Below are 18,136 nucleotides of genomic sequence, written 5' to 3' on the forward strand. Positions count from 1 at the left end.
CTTTGACAAGCACTGTGGCATTTGGACAAGAACAAACTGGGAGGAGGGTAGAGAGAATAGTGCAAGAATGAATGAATGGAAACCCCAAATCTCTGTAAATGTTTATGAAAATTAATAAAATATAGAAAAAAAAATTAACAGAACAGCAAGCAATAAATGCTGGCGAGGTTGTGGAGAAACTGGAACCCTTATTCACTGCTGGTGGAAGTGTAAAATGGTGCAACCACAGTGGAAAATGGTGTGGTGCTTTCTCAAAATGTTGCAAATAGAGATACCATTTGACCCAGCGATGCCACTACTGGGAATATACCCTAAATAGACCATAACCTCCACCCAAGCAGATATGTACACACCCATGTTTATCACAACTTTGTTCACAATAGCAATGAGATGGAAACAACCTAAGTGCCCATCAGCAAACAAATGGATAGAGAAGCTGTGGTTTATTCACACAATGGAATACTATGCTGCATTGAAAAACAAGGAACTCATGAAATATTCCAGGTGACCCTGGAAGACATTATGCTGAGTGAAATATCTCAGTCACAAAAGGACAAATACTGCATAATGCCACTGTTGTAAAAGAGGACTGACTTCGGGGTTGGAGGGAGACTGAGAAAGATGGGATAAATAATGTATACTGCATTGAAACAGATAACGGAGAAAACTGTTTACAAGGGATATGTGATTAAGTATTGTCATGACAGATGTCCAGGAAAAAGGCTGCATAGTGGAGTGGACCTGGGGGGAAGGATTGTAAAACAATGAAAGATTTTTTTCTTTTACTTTTCAAAGAGAAGAGTGTAGTCGGGGAGAGGAGGTGTACAGGGAGAAAAGTGCAACAATGAATGAATGGAAATCCCAAGTCTCTAAATTTTCATTAAAAATTAATAATAATAATAATATAAAAAGAGGAGCCATTTCTTCCCATGTTATTTACAGAATTAGCTATGTAGCTATGAGTTGAGTGCCAGTCTACAGCAGGTAATATTAACATAGAGAACTAGAATTTTAATTTTTAGTACTCAGCTTATTGTAAAAATATTCCTGGTTTTTCTTATCCTTTTTCAGAGAAAAACAGTGTTACTTGTAATTAGAGAAATGTAAATTGAAACATTCTAAGATAGCATTTTTCACATATCATATTGGCAAAAATTCAAAATCCTGGCAATATTTGATGAGATGGTTGGATCACTCATACGTTACTCCAAGGAATACAAGCAGTTACAGCCATTGTGCAACGGATGTTGACAATATCTAAGAAAACTACTTAAGAATTTGCCTTTGGATTCAATGATTCAACTTTTAGTAATGTAATCTGGAGAAAACAACATTATATTGAAAACAAAATATGCCTAAAATGGCCTGTTGAATCAATGCTTAGAATTGTAAATTATAAGCAAGTATAATGTACTCTTCTCTAGCACCACAACTCAAAGGTCTCAATTCTTCTTCTATCATTTTCCAGCTCTCTGATGCATAGCAAGTAATTGTGAAGATGATGGCCTGGACCCGGTGTACCTTATTCTCTAGACTGACATCATTGCTCTTCAGTACTCTAAAGAGGTCCTTGACAGTAGATTTTTCCCAATCAAATTTGTCTTTTGATTTTCTGACTGTTGGTGTCAAGAGCATTTATTGTGAAACTAAGCAAGATGTAATTATTAACAATCTCAATCTCTTTTGCATCTATCAGGATGCTGCCAATTAGCCCAGTGGTGAGAATCTTTGTTTTCTTGGTGTTGAGCTTCAGTTGATATTGAAGACATCAGTCTCTGACTTTCTGCAGTAAACTCTTCAGGTCCCCCTCAGTTTCAGCAAGCAAGCTTGTATCATCTGCATAATGCAGTTTGTTGATGAACTTCCTCCAATTCTGATGCCACATCCTCCTCATAAATTCCAGCCTCCTGAATGATGTGTTCCACACATAGATTGAAAAGTATAGAGATAGGATGCATCTCTGACATACACCTTTCCTAATTCAGAATCATGCAGTGTTTCCTTTCTCTGTTTGATATTCTTCTGTCGTCCTTATTCATTGTTTCAAATGCATAGGAAGAAAGGGAAAAGACCATGGTTTGGAATAGTCCTTAGTCTTTAAACTGACATCCTTGCGTTTTAGCACTTATGAGCAATCTTTGACAGCAGATTTTCCCATAGCAGTGCATTTTCTGATTTCTCAACTTCTGTTATAGTAATTGATTGTGGACCCAAGTGAAATGAAATAAAACTTCAGTTTATTCTCCATCTATCATGATGTTAACCTATTGACCCAGTGGTGAGAATGTTTTGTTTTCTTATGTTGAGATGTAATTCATATTGAAGACTGTAGCCTTTGATCTTCGGCAGTTTCTTCAAATCATCTTCATTTTATGCAAGCAAGGTTGTTTTATCTGTGTAAAATGAGCAAGGGTGGTGCAAGGAATGTCCATATCTAATCTCTACCAACTTGAAATGGGTAAGTATATTATCAACAGCATCACAGCACAAAACTAATTCCCATGAGAACAGATATATCCACCACACTCCCACACCGCTTTCTGCTTATCCTAACACAAATCTTATTGTTCTATAGGGTCTGAAATCCATTGCAATAGCTCACAGACCACACAGAACCATATTAGGGAAGTCTAAAATTCTGGTTGACAATAAATACAATCAGGTCAGCTTCTCAAACATGCTCACAGGCACTCCAGCCTCTAAGCTTTAGGAAAGTGTTACAGAGTCCTTAGTTATGCCAATTATGGCACCCCCTTCTACCCTCCCCCCTCCCCAGTCCTCCAAAAGACTTTTGTAAAAGGCTTTTAGCAGTCTCAAGGTCGACTTTATCTCATGTCAGACCTCTGGTTCACTGCTGCTGCTGTAGGTCAAGCTGGCAGAAGAATCTCTGGCCCTGAAGGGTTCACACTGCACATCTTTTCTGCTGGTGGTGAGATTATTAAAATCCGCTGCTGAATCTGCTCAATTTAGTGTCAAGATGAGACAATCCCTATGTGGATAGGCTAATACACCCTATTTGCATATTTTCCCACATCATCATGGCAAAGTCAAAATTAACGGCCAAGGAAGCCATTATGAACAATACACGACCACAATCTACCTAACAGAGGGTGTTGATGAAACTTCCTCCAGTCATATCACACTGTTCTTCATAGAGTCCAATTTCTTGAATGATTTGCTCAGCATATAGAGAGAATAATTATGGAGAATGGAAACAACCATGATACACACCTTTTCTGATTTTAAACTAATGTTCCCTTGTTCTGTTCAGACAATAGCTTCTTGGTCTATGTAAAGGTTTTGCTTGAGCACAATTAAGTTTTGTGGGATTCTCCTTCTCAGTGTTAGCCATAATTTGTTATGATCCATATGATCAAATGTATTTGCATAATCAATAAAACACAAGTAATCACCTTTCTGGTAATCTATGCTTTCAGCCAAGATTCATCTGATATCAGCAATGATATCCTTTGTGCCACAGGATTTCCAAATTTTGCAGTCTGAAATCGATCAAACATGCAATCAAGACACATTAATAATAATTGGTGACTAGAATCCAAAAGTTGGAAACAAAGGAGGAGGACTAGTAGTTGAAAAATATGGCCTTGGTCACAAAAATGAGGATAGAGATTGAAAGATAAAGTTTTACGAATTGAATTATTTATTCATTGAAAATACTTTTTTAAAAAAAAAAAACCTGTATAAATGGCAACTAAATACATGTACTCCAACACAGGGATTGAACTGGACAATGAATAAGGATGACAGAAAAAGAGTTGACACCTTTGACCTGTGATGATGGAGAAGAGCACTGAACATCCCATGTATGACCAAGAGAATTTGACTGGTGGAGAATTTGACTTGGATTTGACTGCTGAACTGAAACAGGAGCCTGGACTAATTGCAGAATTGTGCCTTGGCAATGTGGTCTAAAACTTGGATTTGCATTGGGTGGTATTCTTTGCCTCCCACACTCTCCAATTTCCTTCTCTAGTAAACCACATTGTTGTTACTAGAACTGTAAGCCTGTAAGTTAGCAATTAATAAACAGACTCTTGCTATTGCTATGGCTCTTGAGGGAAAATGGGGCTGGGATATGGGCTCTTTATCTGCTTTCTGCTCTTGGGTAGTAAAGGGCTGTGTTATTCTCATTCCCTCTGGCCCCTTCAGCAAGACACTCGTGGCTCTGTATACACCATGTACTGTTTCTGCTCTGTCTCAGACAACCTCTTAGAGCTGAACCAATCAGGCAAAACCAGCTCCTGATCAACTAAAGATTGCAACCAACACTAGCCCAGTCTGCCCTCCCCTGCTCTACAGAAACAAGATAATTATACACACACTTCCATCATCAAATCCAAAAGAAGATGGCATGAAACAATAAGAATTTATAAAAATTAACAAGTGGTGCAACACACTTGAATGGATTAATCTGATATATCAAAACAATAATACAAAAGCAGAACACCACAATATTTCAGGGGCAACAGATAGCTTTATACTACTTTAAAAAATCAGGATAAGATGGTATGACAAAGTGGTCAAAGTAAAGAACCAGAAAACATTGCAGAGGAAGAAAAACTATTGGAACTTCCTGATAAGGAATTCAAAAGAAAGATAAGTGTCATCCACATACAGTAAAATTTTAAAAACTATGCAAGATCAAGTTAGAGAAAGGAAAAGAAAAAAAATTAAAGCAATAAGAAACCAGCAAATTCAAATTGAAATTCCAAATATTAAGACAAATTTCAGAAATCAATTCTGTTTTGGAAGGACAAAAAAGTAGAACTGAAGAAATGGAACAGAGGCTTAGTTAGTGAAAGAGAGGACAAAGCCTCAAAGGCAATCAACTAGAGGAACAATCGGTAAAAATGGAAAGAAAGCACAAGAATTATGTAGAACAGAATCAAGTGGATTGAAATTCCAGAATAGTTGAGAACACACACACACAGAGAGAGAGAGAGAGAGTATTAGAGAATGTGTTAGAGAGAGAAAGAGTGTTAGAATTGAAGATTTGCTGGATGAAAAATTCCTGAATACAAAAAATTTAAAATATGCATTCGGGAACTTGAGAGAATCCCAAACAGAACAAATCTAAAAATAAAAACACCATGGCATCTCATAAGTAAATATTCCAAAATTAAAACAAAGAAAATGGAAAATAGCTTGGGAAAAATCAAGAATTACCTACAAATGAGAACCAATAGTATTAAGCTCCAATTTCTCAGCAGAAACAAAGAAAGAAATGGAATAATGGATATAAAACCCTGAAAGGAAAAAAAATGCCAACCAAGAATTCTATGCCCAGAAAAAAGATCTCTTAAATATCATGGTGAAATTAGGGCATTATCAGATAAACTAAGAGAATCTGTGAAACTATAACAACCTTACAAGACATCTAAAGGAAGTTCTTTGCACTGAAACCCAACAACAGACAACATTACAAAATTAACATGTATGACAACATCAGAAACTTACCTAGACACAGAAATACACCAAATATAATAAATGTAGTTGTTGCTATGTGTCGTGTAGTTGGAACCAACTCACAGCTGACCCTCCAGTAGGTTTTCAGAGGCAGTTAAATTGCACAGGAAGAGATTGCTCATCTTTCTCATTAGCAGGGCAACTCCTTACCACGAAGCCATCAGAGATTCTTATAATAAAAATATTATGATTGTTGTTATGTGCCGTTGAGTTGGGAGTGATTCACAGCTAACTCTCCAGTGGGTTTTCAGAGGCAGTAAATTGCATGAGATGAGACTGCCCATTTTTCTTCTGCTTAGAAGCTAGTGGATTTGAACTGTGTGTGCGTCTTGGGGTTGGCAGTGCAGCTCCTTGTCACAAGACCACCAAAGATCCATCTAATTAACATGTTGTTGTTGTTAGGTGTCCTCAGGTTGAGTAAGACTCATAGCAACCCTTTGAGTAGCTGACCTGAACCTTGCCTTTTTCTGTGCCATCTTCAACATCTCTTACACACTCAAGCCCATTACTGAAGCTGTCTTGTCAGTCCATCTCATTGGGGGTCTTACTCTCCATTGCTGACACTCCATCTTCCCAAGTATGATATCCCTTTCCAAGGAATACCTTCACCTAGCTACCTGTCCAAAGTATGAGAGATGAAGTTTTGTCATCTTTATCTACAAGGAGTACTCTGCAGAAGATCAAAGACAATAGCCTTCAAAATGGATTGCATGCTAACATCAATAAACAAAATATCTCACCTTTAAAGCAATAGGCAACATCATGGCTGATGCAGAAAAAATTGACACTGTCATTAACTTCATCTTACTTGGATCCAAAACCAATACAGTTGGTACCAACAGAAGATCAAGAGACATATTACACTGGGAAAGTTTGCAGTCAAGGGTCTCTCCAAATAATTGAAAAGCAATAATGTTAGTTTGAGGACAAAGGTGTGCATGATTCGGTCTATACTCTTTTCAATCACTTGCTATGCTGCTGAGAGCTGGACAATGGATAAATAAGGATTACAGAAGAAGAACTGAAGCCTTCAAAATGTGTTGTTGGAGAAGAGTATTGAATGTTCTATGGAGAAGGTGCAGCCACGGTGTTCCTTGGAGGCAAAGATGATAAACCTTCATGTCACATACTTTGGATACATTGCTAGGAGAGGCCATTCCTTGAAGAAGGACATCATGCTTGGGGAAGCTGAGGGATGGTGAAATAGAGAAAGACCCTCAACCAGGTGGATTGATACAGTGAGCTCATCAATGGGCTCAAGTTGGTCAAATAGAGAGATGATGTCATGTGATAGGATTCAGAACCATTGTTCATAGGGTCACTCTGAGTTGTACTCAACTCCATGTGGCACTTAACAACAACAACAACAACACGGTAGCTCTATATATTTATTAGGAGTTGTCAAACTTATAATGGTCACCCCATTTTACACTCATATCATCAATAACTGCCAATTTTTCTGTTTTAACATATACATTCCATTTGTGTAGCTTCTTTGATGAAATACTTAAATAATTTGGCTGTTTTTGTTTTATTTCAGGACAAATAATGTTATACCTATGTGTGGAGTTATGAGTTTATTTTTCAAAATTACTTTCCTAGCCATTGACTGACTTGACCATGTGGATCAGGAATATGTGAACAGAGCATATTAGCCTACCCACAAAAGGTATGTCCAATCCTGTGAATTTACAAGGGGATTGACTAATCTCACCATTAAATTAAGGGATCCTAGCAGCAGGCAGAAGATTACCTTACCTGCCAGTAAAAAATAAACAGTAACAACCACTGTGGAAAGTGATGTGGCGCTTTCTCAAAAAGTTGCAAATAGAGATACCATTTGACCCAGCAATTCCACTACTGGGAATATACCCTAAAGAGACCATAAATGACATCCAAGTAGATATATGCATTCCCATGTTTATCGTGGCTTTGTTTACAATAGCAAGGAGTTGGAATTCCATTCATTCATTGTTGCATCAATAACTGCAAATTTTTCTGTTCTTCCCAATTAATTAATAAAAAATAAATAAACAGTAAGAAAATGTAAAATGTCCTTTGGACTCAGAAATTCTTGTTTCAGTTACACCTATGGCAACAGCCATAACTGAGCCAGAGAATCAGAACCAATGTGAGATGGAGTTGCCTTAGAATTACTACTTTTCCCCTTTACCCCCTCCCAGACAGAATGAGAGCTAAATGAAGAGCCTTTGCCCAAGTGTGTTGGACAGCTTGGGGGGAGGAGCAGAGAAAGCCACTCAATATTGGACTGAGAACTTTATAACACTGGCCTTAAGCCACAAGTCTCAAGGCTGAGGTGCCTGTTAGCATATTTCAGATGCTATACTAACTGAATTCTGCTGTTACCTGGATTATAACCTCTTAACTTCCCCAATATGGTTCTGTGTGGTCTGTGCGCTATCATAACAGATTTTGGACCCAGGTAAGTAATAAAATTGGTGCTGGGATGAGTAGAAAGAGGTACAGGAACATTGGGGACATGTCTGACTTCATAGGAATTGATTTTATGTTGTTGATGGGGACCATTTCCTTTTTTTTAACTGATAAAGGTCAAATATGGCTGTCCCCATGTGATCCTTGCTCTTTTTACATTTTATCACATTCTAGTATGAAGTGGTATTTCATTGTGGTTTTGATTTGCATTTCCCTTATGACTATTAATATTAATCATGTTCATGTGCTTATGGGCCATCTGTCTAGCTTCTTTAAGGAAATATTTTCAAGCCCCTTGTGGTTGGTTTGGTGGGGTTTTATAAACTGAGCTGTGTTTCTGTTAAATTCTTTTATACATTATGGATATTAAGCTCTTATCACATAAAATAATTTCCAAATATGTTCTCCATTATGTAGGTGGTTTGAATTTTTATTTCCTTGCTAAAGCCCTTTGATGTAAGAACTTTTACTTTTGTTGAAGACTAGTTTATTTTTTCTTTTGCTACTATTATCATATCTAAGAATCTATTGCCAAATACAAGGTCACCTCCTCTAAAATTTTGTGGTTTATCTCTTAAAGTTAGGTTATTGATCCTTTTTTGAACCAATGATTTTTTAACATTATCAAGTACAGCAAATTATGGTTTAGATTCCTAGGTTATTATGTAAGATGATGAACCAGGTTAGGTTTTTCAATTTTCAAAGACTTTTAAATTAAAGTGACCATGAAGATGTACTCATTTCTCTATATATTTAAAAGTGACTTATGATACCATAATACATTATTGTATTATATTATTTTCCCTTATCATAGAGTTGATAGTACATCCTGAGTACATGTAATTGACTCTGAATCATAGCAATCATACATCAGGTTTCCAAGATGATTACTCATAATGGGAGGAGATTGCCCATTTTTCTCTGGGTGAGCCACTGATGAATTTAAACCACCAGAAACATCCAGCCTTTGGTTAGTACAACTGGCACTATGCAACAGAGGCAGTTTTTAACGCCTATTTCTATTTCTGTTATATTTCTAGAAGAAAATATGCACATTATAAGGAAATTATTCTTTGAGGCAAAATACTCTGAGTAAATGTCTAGCAAACATCATCATACACTAGCCCTGTTCTAACAACTGGAGTCGGCCCAACTTTGAATCAATTCTAGAGAAACTATTTGATGTGAAGGTCATGGTAGCATTGCTGGTTGATTCAGAACTCTCCAATGTACCATAGTCTACCCAAGAGTGGATTCCAGGATCATATATGAGGCTAGCCTGTCAAAAACTTTTCTGGAATGTGAATAATCTTAGACAGAAAAGATTCCCATAATCTAGTTGTATTCTTATCTGTACCCATAATTCTGATGACACTAAATTGTATTAAGAACAGATTTTGGTAGTGAACATTTAAAATAAAGTTTATCCTCTGGTATCCAGAGAATTTATTCATGTCTAAGATAAGTTTCGTTGGACAATATTAAAAAAGCTCCTCTGATGGTCAATCACTATAGTGATTTCAAATATAAGCACAATACCTTAATGAAGGAAGTCCCACTTTTTGCTGTATCTCATATTCCTTTAAAAATCTAGGGTTAATACTTGCATCTTTGCTGATGTTATTTTTAATACGAATGAATTGGTTAGGCTTGTTTCTACATTCCTGTAAAAGGATGCGGAAGGCATTTGCATTGTAAGTTAGGTAACCAAGAGCACAAGAGCAAGCTGTTCGGACCTAAATAAAGAAAAAAACAATTGTTTGGTCTTAAAAATGTTCAACCCAGCATTCTTAATAGAGACTTCATTTGAAAGTTTCAAGTAGATACAAGCATATACGCTAAGCTGAAGGCAAGCTATGATGCACCTCTAGAGAAGTTGGATGCTCTTGATTTTTAGTTGTTCTGAACCTTGGCCATTTTTTAATCACTTGGAGAGCTGGAAAGTTTGTAATTTTTTTGAAAGTTTATATTTTTTAAAAAAAGAAAGAAAAAGCCCTAACTCCACCCAGTGGAGGGTGTGGGGTAGTGAAAAGCCCAGACTCCATCCAATTAAACCTAACTAATTTTTTTAAGTGTCACAGATGTTCCCAATATGCTATCAGAGTAAGAACTACTGTGCTATATGAGAATAAGACAATGTATCTCAATCTTTGCTGTGCATTGCGATCACCTGAGCAGCTTTGAAAACTACTCATGCCTGGATCGCAAAATTAATTCTGACTTAATTTTTCTGGGCTACCGCCTGAGTGTGGGAATTTTTCAAGACAGCCTGGGTGACAATAATAGGAAAACATGACTAGAAATATTAGTCTAAGGAAACAGAGTATAGATTAAAATTAAAGGAAATCTACTTAGTTTTCCACTAATAAAAACTAAGAAACCAGTATCAGGCTAGAGAACTCAAGGAAATGTTTCACTCTTTCTCTTTGAAGGAAATACTCTAACCTTTGATCTTCAAATAATTAATTTTTTCATAAGAAATTCTTACATAATTTAATAGTTAGGAACATTTAAAAGTCCATAGAATGAAGGCACACAAACTGACTTCAAAGCAGGGTACCAGAGGTTGACATACTTTACAGTGTCATGCAGCTTTAGCATCACCTGGCAACTTGTTAAAAATATAAATTCTAGGGCCCACCTAATTTTAACTCTTGAAAATAATGCAAATGTTTATTTTTAAAGGAGCAAGAATTCTGAACATTAGGCTTAACTAATAAATACTAGAAAAAGAATGTAACTAAGTAGCATCAACTATAAAATACAGCTAACTTGTGAAAAAATAAACTAAAGAGGCAAATTATGTTTTTAGCATGTTACATTTTAGAATTAGTTTTGTTTTTTTACCTCCTCTTGCTCTGAATATAAATGGTAGCATAGCCGCTGGACTGTACCCAAGGTGGTAAATGCTTCAGGAATACCAGCTCTACAATGAGCCAGGCTAGCTATTAAATTTCCTATAAATTAAACAAGAAAACAACTATTGTATCATTGCATTAACTGATGTGTGTACTATGATGTAAATATTATAGAACAGTTGAATTTCATGTGTTCTTACTAGTGAAATGCTAGGAAAAAGCATTTACATACTAAATATAAAAGAAATTTTATTTAATATTACAGCTTGATATTTTGTCAAAAATTGTAAAAATTAAATTACATTATATAAGAATCTTGCAAGAATCTGTTCATATACTCCATTAAAAATAGGTGGGCTAAGGAAATGGGAAAGATTCAGCATGAAAAACAATGTATACAGATTTTGTAAGTAAACCAGTGTAAAATAAAAATTTTATGTATTAAAAAATATGGCAACATAAAAAAGATACATTAAAAAGGCAAAAACAAAATTCTATTCTGTGACAGCAAGAAGAGTTTCCTTAGGTGCCTCCAGTGATCCATTTCAGTTAGAAAATACCACCTTATTTTGGGGCTCTGGTTCTTACATTATTTTATGTTGCTTTGAGAAAGTGATAAATTGAGACAGTAACAAATATTGTATTTTTCTTCACCTACTCAACTTGATGGCCATAAGTTTGAGTTTTTAATGGAGTTCTGCTGGCATAATCCATAGAGTGTGCTGATAACCCAAAGGCTCACTGATGTTTCAAAGCCACCAGCTCTACTCCAAAGAAGAAAGATGGGAAATGGCCAATCATGCAATTTATAGCCTTTTGAAAATCTGCTAGCACATCAGTTATGAGTTGGTTCTGATTTGACAGCATTGAGATGATTTGTTGATATTATAAGCTGGCTAGAGGATGAGGTTGAGAGTTGATAGTCACGTAGCTAACATCAAGAGTCTCAATTATGCCATTGGAAAATTTCGCTTTGTTCTGTCTTCTGTAGCAATGAGAAGAACTCTTATGATGAGTACAACTAGTTAAAAGGATACCAGAGTAATTAAGTCTAAATTTGCCACCCACTGGATAACTAAATCAGTGTGCTAATTCTGTTGGTAATTCACGGATGTGTCATAGTCATTTAATACCCTAGACAAATAGAAGTTGGGTTGTACAATTTGATGGGGGGGGGGAATGAGAAAAATTGGAAGAATCTGGTTGGAAGAATTTGATCTGAAAAACGATGTATTCAAATTTTGTAAATAAACTAGTATAATTTTTTAAAAAATAAGTAGACAAGAAAGTAAAAAGATTGTGTTTAAAATTACTCAACTTCCATTTAGGATGGAGCTCAGAATCCCATTGTTACATGTAGACTTATTCCAAAAATGCTTACAAGAATTCATTTTACATTTTTTAAAAAAAGAATTAAGTTAGAGTAAGGATGGCAATGGATTTATAACTACTCATGCTAATAACACTATATCGTGGCATGGAGGAGGAATACTGGAAATGTATCCACATTTACAACATTCCTTTTACCAAAACCATTTATGGAAAATAGGAACTCTATTGGAACATGTATCTCTGGATTGGAAATGATGATATTGTTAATATTTCTAGCCTTAAGCTTAAAAGATTATAATGTTCAAAATTATTTGTTATACATTTGTTTAAATTTTTCCCTCTTTTAATAACTGGGATCTAGAGGGAAGAGAAAAGACCAGAGAATGGCCAAAATTATTGGGGCAGCTATTGCTGCCAGTTTAGGGCCTGTGTCAGGAAAAGGAAGTCTTACTCATATACAGTGCCACCCAAAGGTAATAAAGGAGGTCAGAATTGCTTCCACTGTGGAAAGCTGGGCCACTTTAGTAGACAGTGTCACAGACGAGAGCCACAGATAGGCAAGGGAGTAGAGAGGAAGCTCCCACTCACTTGCTTTAAGTGTGGATCTGAAGGACACTTGGCAAGGGTGGCCCTCATCAGGTCCTCGTAGCTGACAGGACTGACAGACCCCAGCTCCCAGCTGGAAACAAAGGAGGACGCTTCAATGATTAGATCCTCCCAGAAGAGCTGTGGGTGAGCATTAACATTACTGGTAAGTATATTCGTTTTCTCCTGGACACAAGAGCCTACTAATTGGTCCTAAAAGCCTTCCGAAGTCCCAACTCTTCTCACTATTTCTTAGTTGTTAGAATTGACGGAAAACCTCATAATCAGTTCCTTACTTCACCTCTGCCTGGCATGCGGACTTCCCAGTTGTAAAACAACCCAGTGGTAGATGGAATTTGTTTCAGGACTTAAGAACAATAAATGACATAGTTGAGCCTCTACATCTTGTGGTTCCTAACCTTTATACTATAATAGACAAAGTGCTGGTCAATAGGCCTTTTATTGTAAGAACTACCTTCGCTCTGTAACTTGATTTGTGCCACTATTAGAGCCTCTACTTGGCATATTATTGCTTTTTAATTTTTGACTCATGTACTTTTAACTTGTTAGTTAAATTTGTGTCTTCTAGGCTGCAACACTTCCATGATACATCTTCAAGGATATAAAGAGGTATGGCCAAGCACAATTGAAAACAGTGCATCTAAACTCCAAAATCAATCTCCATAATAGTCTATGTGTTTCCTATTGCCAAAGGTGCCCTTTAGAGTAGTGAGAGAAGATCTTTACCCTGAAACCTACAGCGTCCCTTTTCAGCAGGAAGTAGCTAAGAGAATACGCCATCCCCTTTTCCTTATGAATCAGGGTGAAGTCTCTCTCAGGGAGAAGTGATAGGGAATGGCAAAGGACACACTGACAAAGGAGATTAATCAGAACTGGTTTTGACAAGCACCGTGGCAATTGGACAATTAAAACAGACTTCCAAGGGGGGGGGGAAGAAGAACTAACTGGGGAGGAGGGTAGAGAAAATAGTGCAACAATGAATGAATGAAAACTCAAAATCTCTGTAAATGTTCATTAAAATTAATAAAATTTAATAATTTTAAAAAAGAAAAAATTCATTTTACTATCCAAGTGATAACTTACATGCTTATTATTTTAGTATTGCTTAGAATACATTCTTTTAAAAAGAACTTTATGTGGATATACTTAATGTTTAGTTATTCCTTACCTGCCAAGATAATAGTGTTGGCCTCGCTTGAATATAGACTTTCAACTAAAATAGTAACACCTCTTGCACACAAAACAATGTGATCCACATCTACAATAACTTTAGCTAATATGATAATCTGGGGAAAAAAGACACATAGAACATTGAATATCTTCTACGTAGTTTCACCAGTGAAGCTTTTATTGAGATTTGTGTTTTGTTGGGATTTTTTTCCCCCATATTAATTTGCTCATTTGGGTTGTATTTCTTTTGGAGGGGAAGATATTTGATGGCTTTCAGTAGAAGGAAGTAACAGACTACAGCTGAGAGTACTTGTCTATATCTGGCTATTACAATGGCCATAATAGATCACATGTTTTGTATTATTTTGCAGCTTTTGCGCTCAAAAAAAAAAAGTACCTTTTGTAAAGGGTATAGGGGAGAAAAAAAGAAGGGAGAAATAATCAGATTAAGAAGGACCCAGAACATATAATTGTTACAGGGTTTAAGAATCAGTGTGTTCCACTAAAACTACAGAGTTAGAAAATCTGTCTTAAATGCTATCATATCCTCATATCATATCTTATCTTCCCATCATGAGAAGATGGACACAGACCACCTACCTCACAGAGTTATAAGCATCAAATAAGATGCAAAGGTAGAAGTGTCTTTAAATTTGTAAAATTACACATAGATTAAGAAAACATTGTCAACTTGATGGCCATAGATTATTAATGTTTTTATGAGGTAGAAGGTTGTTCAAAATACATGTTAAATTTTGCAAATGAGCAACCTATTTCTAGATCTCCAAGTTTTTGCAATTTTCCAAGTCTTCATTAAACAAATTAAAATTATATCATCTAACTTTATACCTGAAATGCTGCCATTGCCTTCTCAGTTTCAATTGTTGATTCAAGAAAAGGTTCAAAAAGAGATATTGTAATTTCTCCATTCTCTAATATTAAGTATTGTTGAAAGCGATTATTGAAGGCAAAAAGCGTTACTGCATAACCAGCTCTTAAACGAATATCCTAAAAATAGGAGAAACATGTATTGCCTTTAGTTTGCTCTATTAGTTTTTGTCTAAGGAGAAGAAAACAGGATATAGGGAAGAGGGCCATGAGCATCTCTCTGAAAGGCCAGAGGGAGTAAGAATAACCCTTTCAGTGCCCCATAGCAGAAAGCAGATAAAGAACCAGCCACATGTTGCCTGTAGAGCCCCGGCAGCAGCAAGAGGTTCATGTATTCATTCATTGCTGACACAGACTCACAGATATATAGTAGCAACATTGAGGTTTATTATGGACATGAATGGGGGAGGCAAAGAATATCTCACAATACAAGTTCAGGTTTTAGCCTAACAGTTCCATGGCACAATTCTTCAGTAAGTTCAGGCTCCTGTTTCAGTTCAGCAGTCAAATCTAAATCATCCAGCAAGGTTGGCCTCAGGGTGTTGTTGTTTGTTGTTACGTGCCGTTGAGTCGCTTGCGACTCATAGTGTCCCTGTGTACAACAGCTCTAAACTCTGCTCTGTCCTGTGCCAATCTCATTGCCTCCAACACATTCATCCTGATTGCCCCAGTCACCGAATCAATCCATCTCCCAGAGGACCTTCCCCTCCGGCGCCTGGCCTCCACCCTCCCAAGCATGATGTCCCTCTCCAAGGACCAGTCTCTCCTAACAACATGACCAAAGTATGTCAGACGAAGCCCCAGAATCCTTGCCTCCAAGGAGCATTCTGGTTTAACCCTCTCTAAGATAAATCTGTTTGTTCTCTTAGCAGTCAGAGTAGTTATAGTTAAATCATGCAGCAAAGTTTGCTTCAGAGCCATTATAAGGCAGTTTCTCCTTCAAACATTCAGCAAGAACAGCCAAATCTTTAACTGTGACCAACACAAATACAAAAAGCCTCAGGTCACACATTGCCACCATTTGTCCACAGCAATGCCATAGTCTCTCCACTACTAGGGTCTTTTATTTTTTTTTTTGTACCAAAACTAAAAATATGGAACGCTTCACGAAGGGTTCTAGAAGGGTTTTTTGGTCTGTTCTTGCTTTTTTTTTTTTTTTAAAGCAAGCCCAAATAAATAATGTGGGTAGAAAATGAGAAGGAATACAAAAACAACAAATTGAAATTCATAAACTTAAGACTAAAATTTCTGATACATAAGGAATGAAGTAGCTGCTTTACATTTTGTTGTTATGTGCCGAAGAGTCACCTGCGACTCATAGCGACCCTATTTACAACAGCCCTAAACTCTGCCCTATCCTGTGCCAATCTCACTGTCCCTGACACAACTATTTCCATTACCCCAGTCACTGAATCAATCTGTCTCATGAAGGTTCTTACTCTCCTACTCTGTCCCTTCACCCTCCCAAGCATGACATCCCTCTCCAAAGACTGGTCCCTCCTTGTAACATGTCCAAAGTATGTCAGATGAAGCTTCAGAATCCTTGCCTCCAAGGAGCAGCCTGGTTTCACCCTCTGCAGGACAAACCTGTTTGTTCTCCTAGCAGTCCATGGTATATTCAATACTCTTCTCCAGCACCACAGCTCAAAGGCACCAATTAACCTTCTATCATCCCTAGTCATTGTCCAGCTCTCTGATGCATAGCAAGTGATTGCAATGACTATGACCTGGATCACATGCACCTTGGTCTCCAGACCGATATCATTGCTCTTCAGTACTTTGATGAGATCTCTGACAGCAAACTTTCCCAATGCAATTTATCTTTTAGTTTCCTGGTTGCTGGTGCCAAGAGTGTTGATTGTGGAGCCAAGCAAACTAAAGCTGTTAACAGTCTCAATCTCTTCACCATCCGTCATGATGTTGCCAGTCAGCCCAGTGGTGAGAAACTTTGTTTTCTTGATGTTGAGCTTCAATCCATATAGAAGGCTGCAGTCCTTGGCTTTCTGCAGAAAGCACTTCAGGTCCTCCTCAGTTTTAGCATGGAGGGTTGTGTCATCTGCATAATGCAGATTTTTGATGAGTCTTCCTTCAATTCTGATGTCACATTTCTCCTAGAAAGAGTCCAGCCTCCCAGATAATCTGTTCTGCATATAGATTGAAAAGGTATGAAGACAGGATGCATCCCTGGCATACACCCTTCCCAAATTTGAACCATGCAGTGTTCGCTTGTTCTGTTCCAACGATTACCTCCTGGTCCAACGTTTCATATTAGCATGATCAAGTGTTCTGTGATTCCCATTCTTCTCAGAGTCAGCCACAGTTTGTTGTGATCCACACAGTCAAATGCCTTTGCATAATCAATGAAACACAGACATTCCTCTGGTACTCCCTGCTTTCAGCCAAGATCCATCTAACATTACCTACAATATCCCTAGTATCTCAGGCTTTTCTAAACCCTGCACTTCTGGCAGTTCTCTGTTGATATGCTGTTCCAGTCATTTTAGGATAATTTTCAGCAAAATCTTATTTGCATGATAATGTGTTCCATAATTTCCACACTCTGTTGCATCACCTTTCTTTGGAATGGGAACAAATATATATCTCCTCTAGTCAGCCTGCCAGGTGGCTGTCCTCCAGATTTCTTGGCACAACTTGTTGAGCATATCTAGGGCAGTGTCTGTTTGCTGAAATATATCAATTGGTATACCATCAACTCCTGGGGCCTTGTTTTTTGCCAATTCTTTCAGAGCAGTTTGAACTTCTTCCTTCATTGCTCTTGCTCATACATTGTTTCATGAAATTCTTCTGTGTCCACCAATTTCTTTTGGTACAATGACTCTGTATACTTTTTCCATCTTCTTTTAATGTTTCCTGGATCATTCAATATTCTGCCCAAACATCCTTAAGTATTGCAACTTGAGGCTTGAATTTGTTCTTCAGTTCCTTGAACTCAAGAAATGCTGAGCGAGTTCAGCCCCTTTGATTTTACGACGCCAGCTCTTTGCTGTAAAATCTCATTATAATACTTTACTTTGTCTTCCTGGGTTGCCCTTTCCTGAACATAGATGATGGTAAGAGAAAGGCTGATCCTTCAGATAATGAGAAATAATGGCTACAAAAGTCACGGGGTGGACTGTGGTGTTAGGTTAAATATTGACTTTCTAGCTATTATGTTAGCTTCCTCAAGTCTCCCTCTACCTTAAGTACAGGCACATGGTCTTGCAAATCATCAACAGCTGTGGAGTTAGGATGAAAGTAAGGGAGAGGAAGAAGGATAAGGAGAGGGAGAGGAAGTAGAACACAGAGAAAGAAGAAGGGAGAGGGAGAGAGGGAGAAGGAGA

At 37.2% G+C, this 18,136-nt stretch overlaps 1 protein-coding gene across 1 annotated transcript in view; it reads right to left on the minus strand.

The window, feature by feature from the left end:
* Window positions 1–18,136, minus strand: part of ANKAR (ankyrin and armadillo repeat containing) — an 84,696-nt gene that overhangs the window by 6,268 nt on the left and 60,292 nt on the right. Inside the window, exons 17-20 of the mRNA XM_006878938.1 lie at window positions 14,757–14,915; window positions 13,906–14,023; window positions 10,789–10,898; window positions 9,481–9,677 (exon numbers count right to left, since the gene is read on the minus strand). Of these exons, the coding sequence (XP_006879000.1) occupies window positions 9,481–9,677; window positions 10,789–10,898; window positions 13,906–14,023; window positions 14,757–14,915 (584 nt within the window). The remainder of the gene's footprint in view (window positions 1–9,480; window positions 9,678–10,788; window positions 10,899–13,905; window positions 14,024–14,756; window positions 14,916–18,136) is intronic.

This window comes from Elephantulus edwardii, unplaced genomic scaffold (assembly GCF_000299155.1).
Source record: "Elephantulus edwardii isolate Elephantulus edwardi_28Jun2011 unplaced genomic scaffold, EleEdw1.0 scaffold00001, whole genome shotgun sequence".
Taxonomy (NCBI): Eukaryota; Metazoa; Chordata; class Mammalia; order Macroscelidea; family Macroscelididae; genus Elephantulus; species Elephantulus edwardii.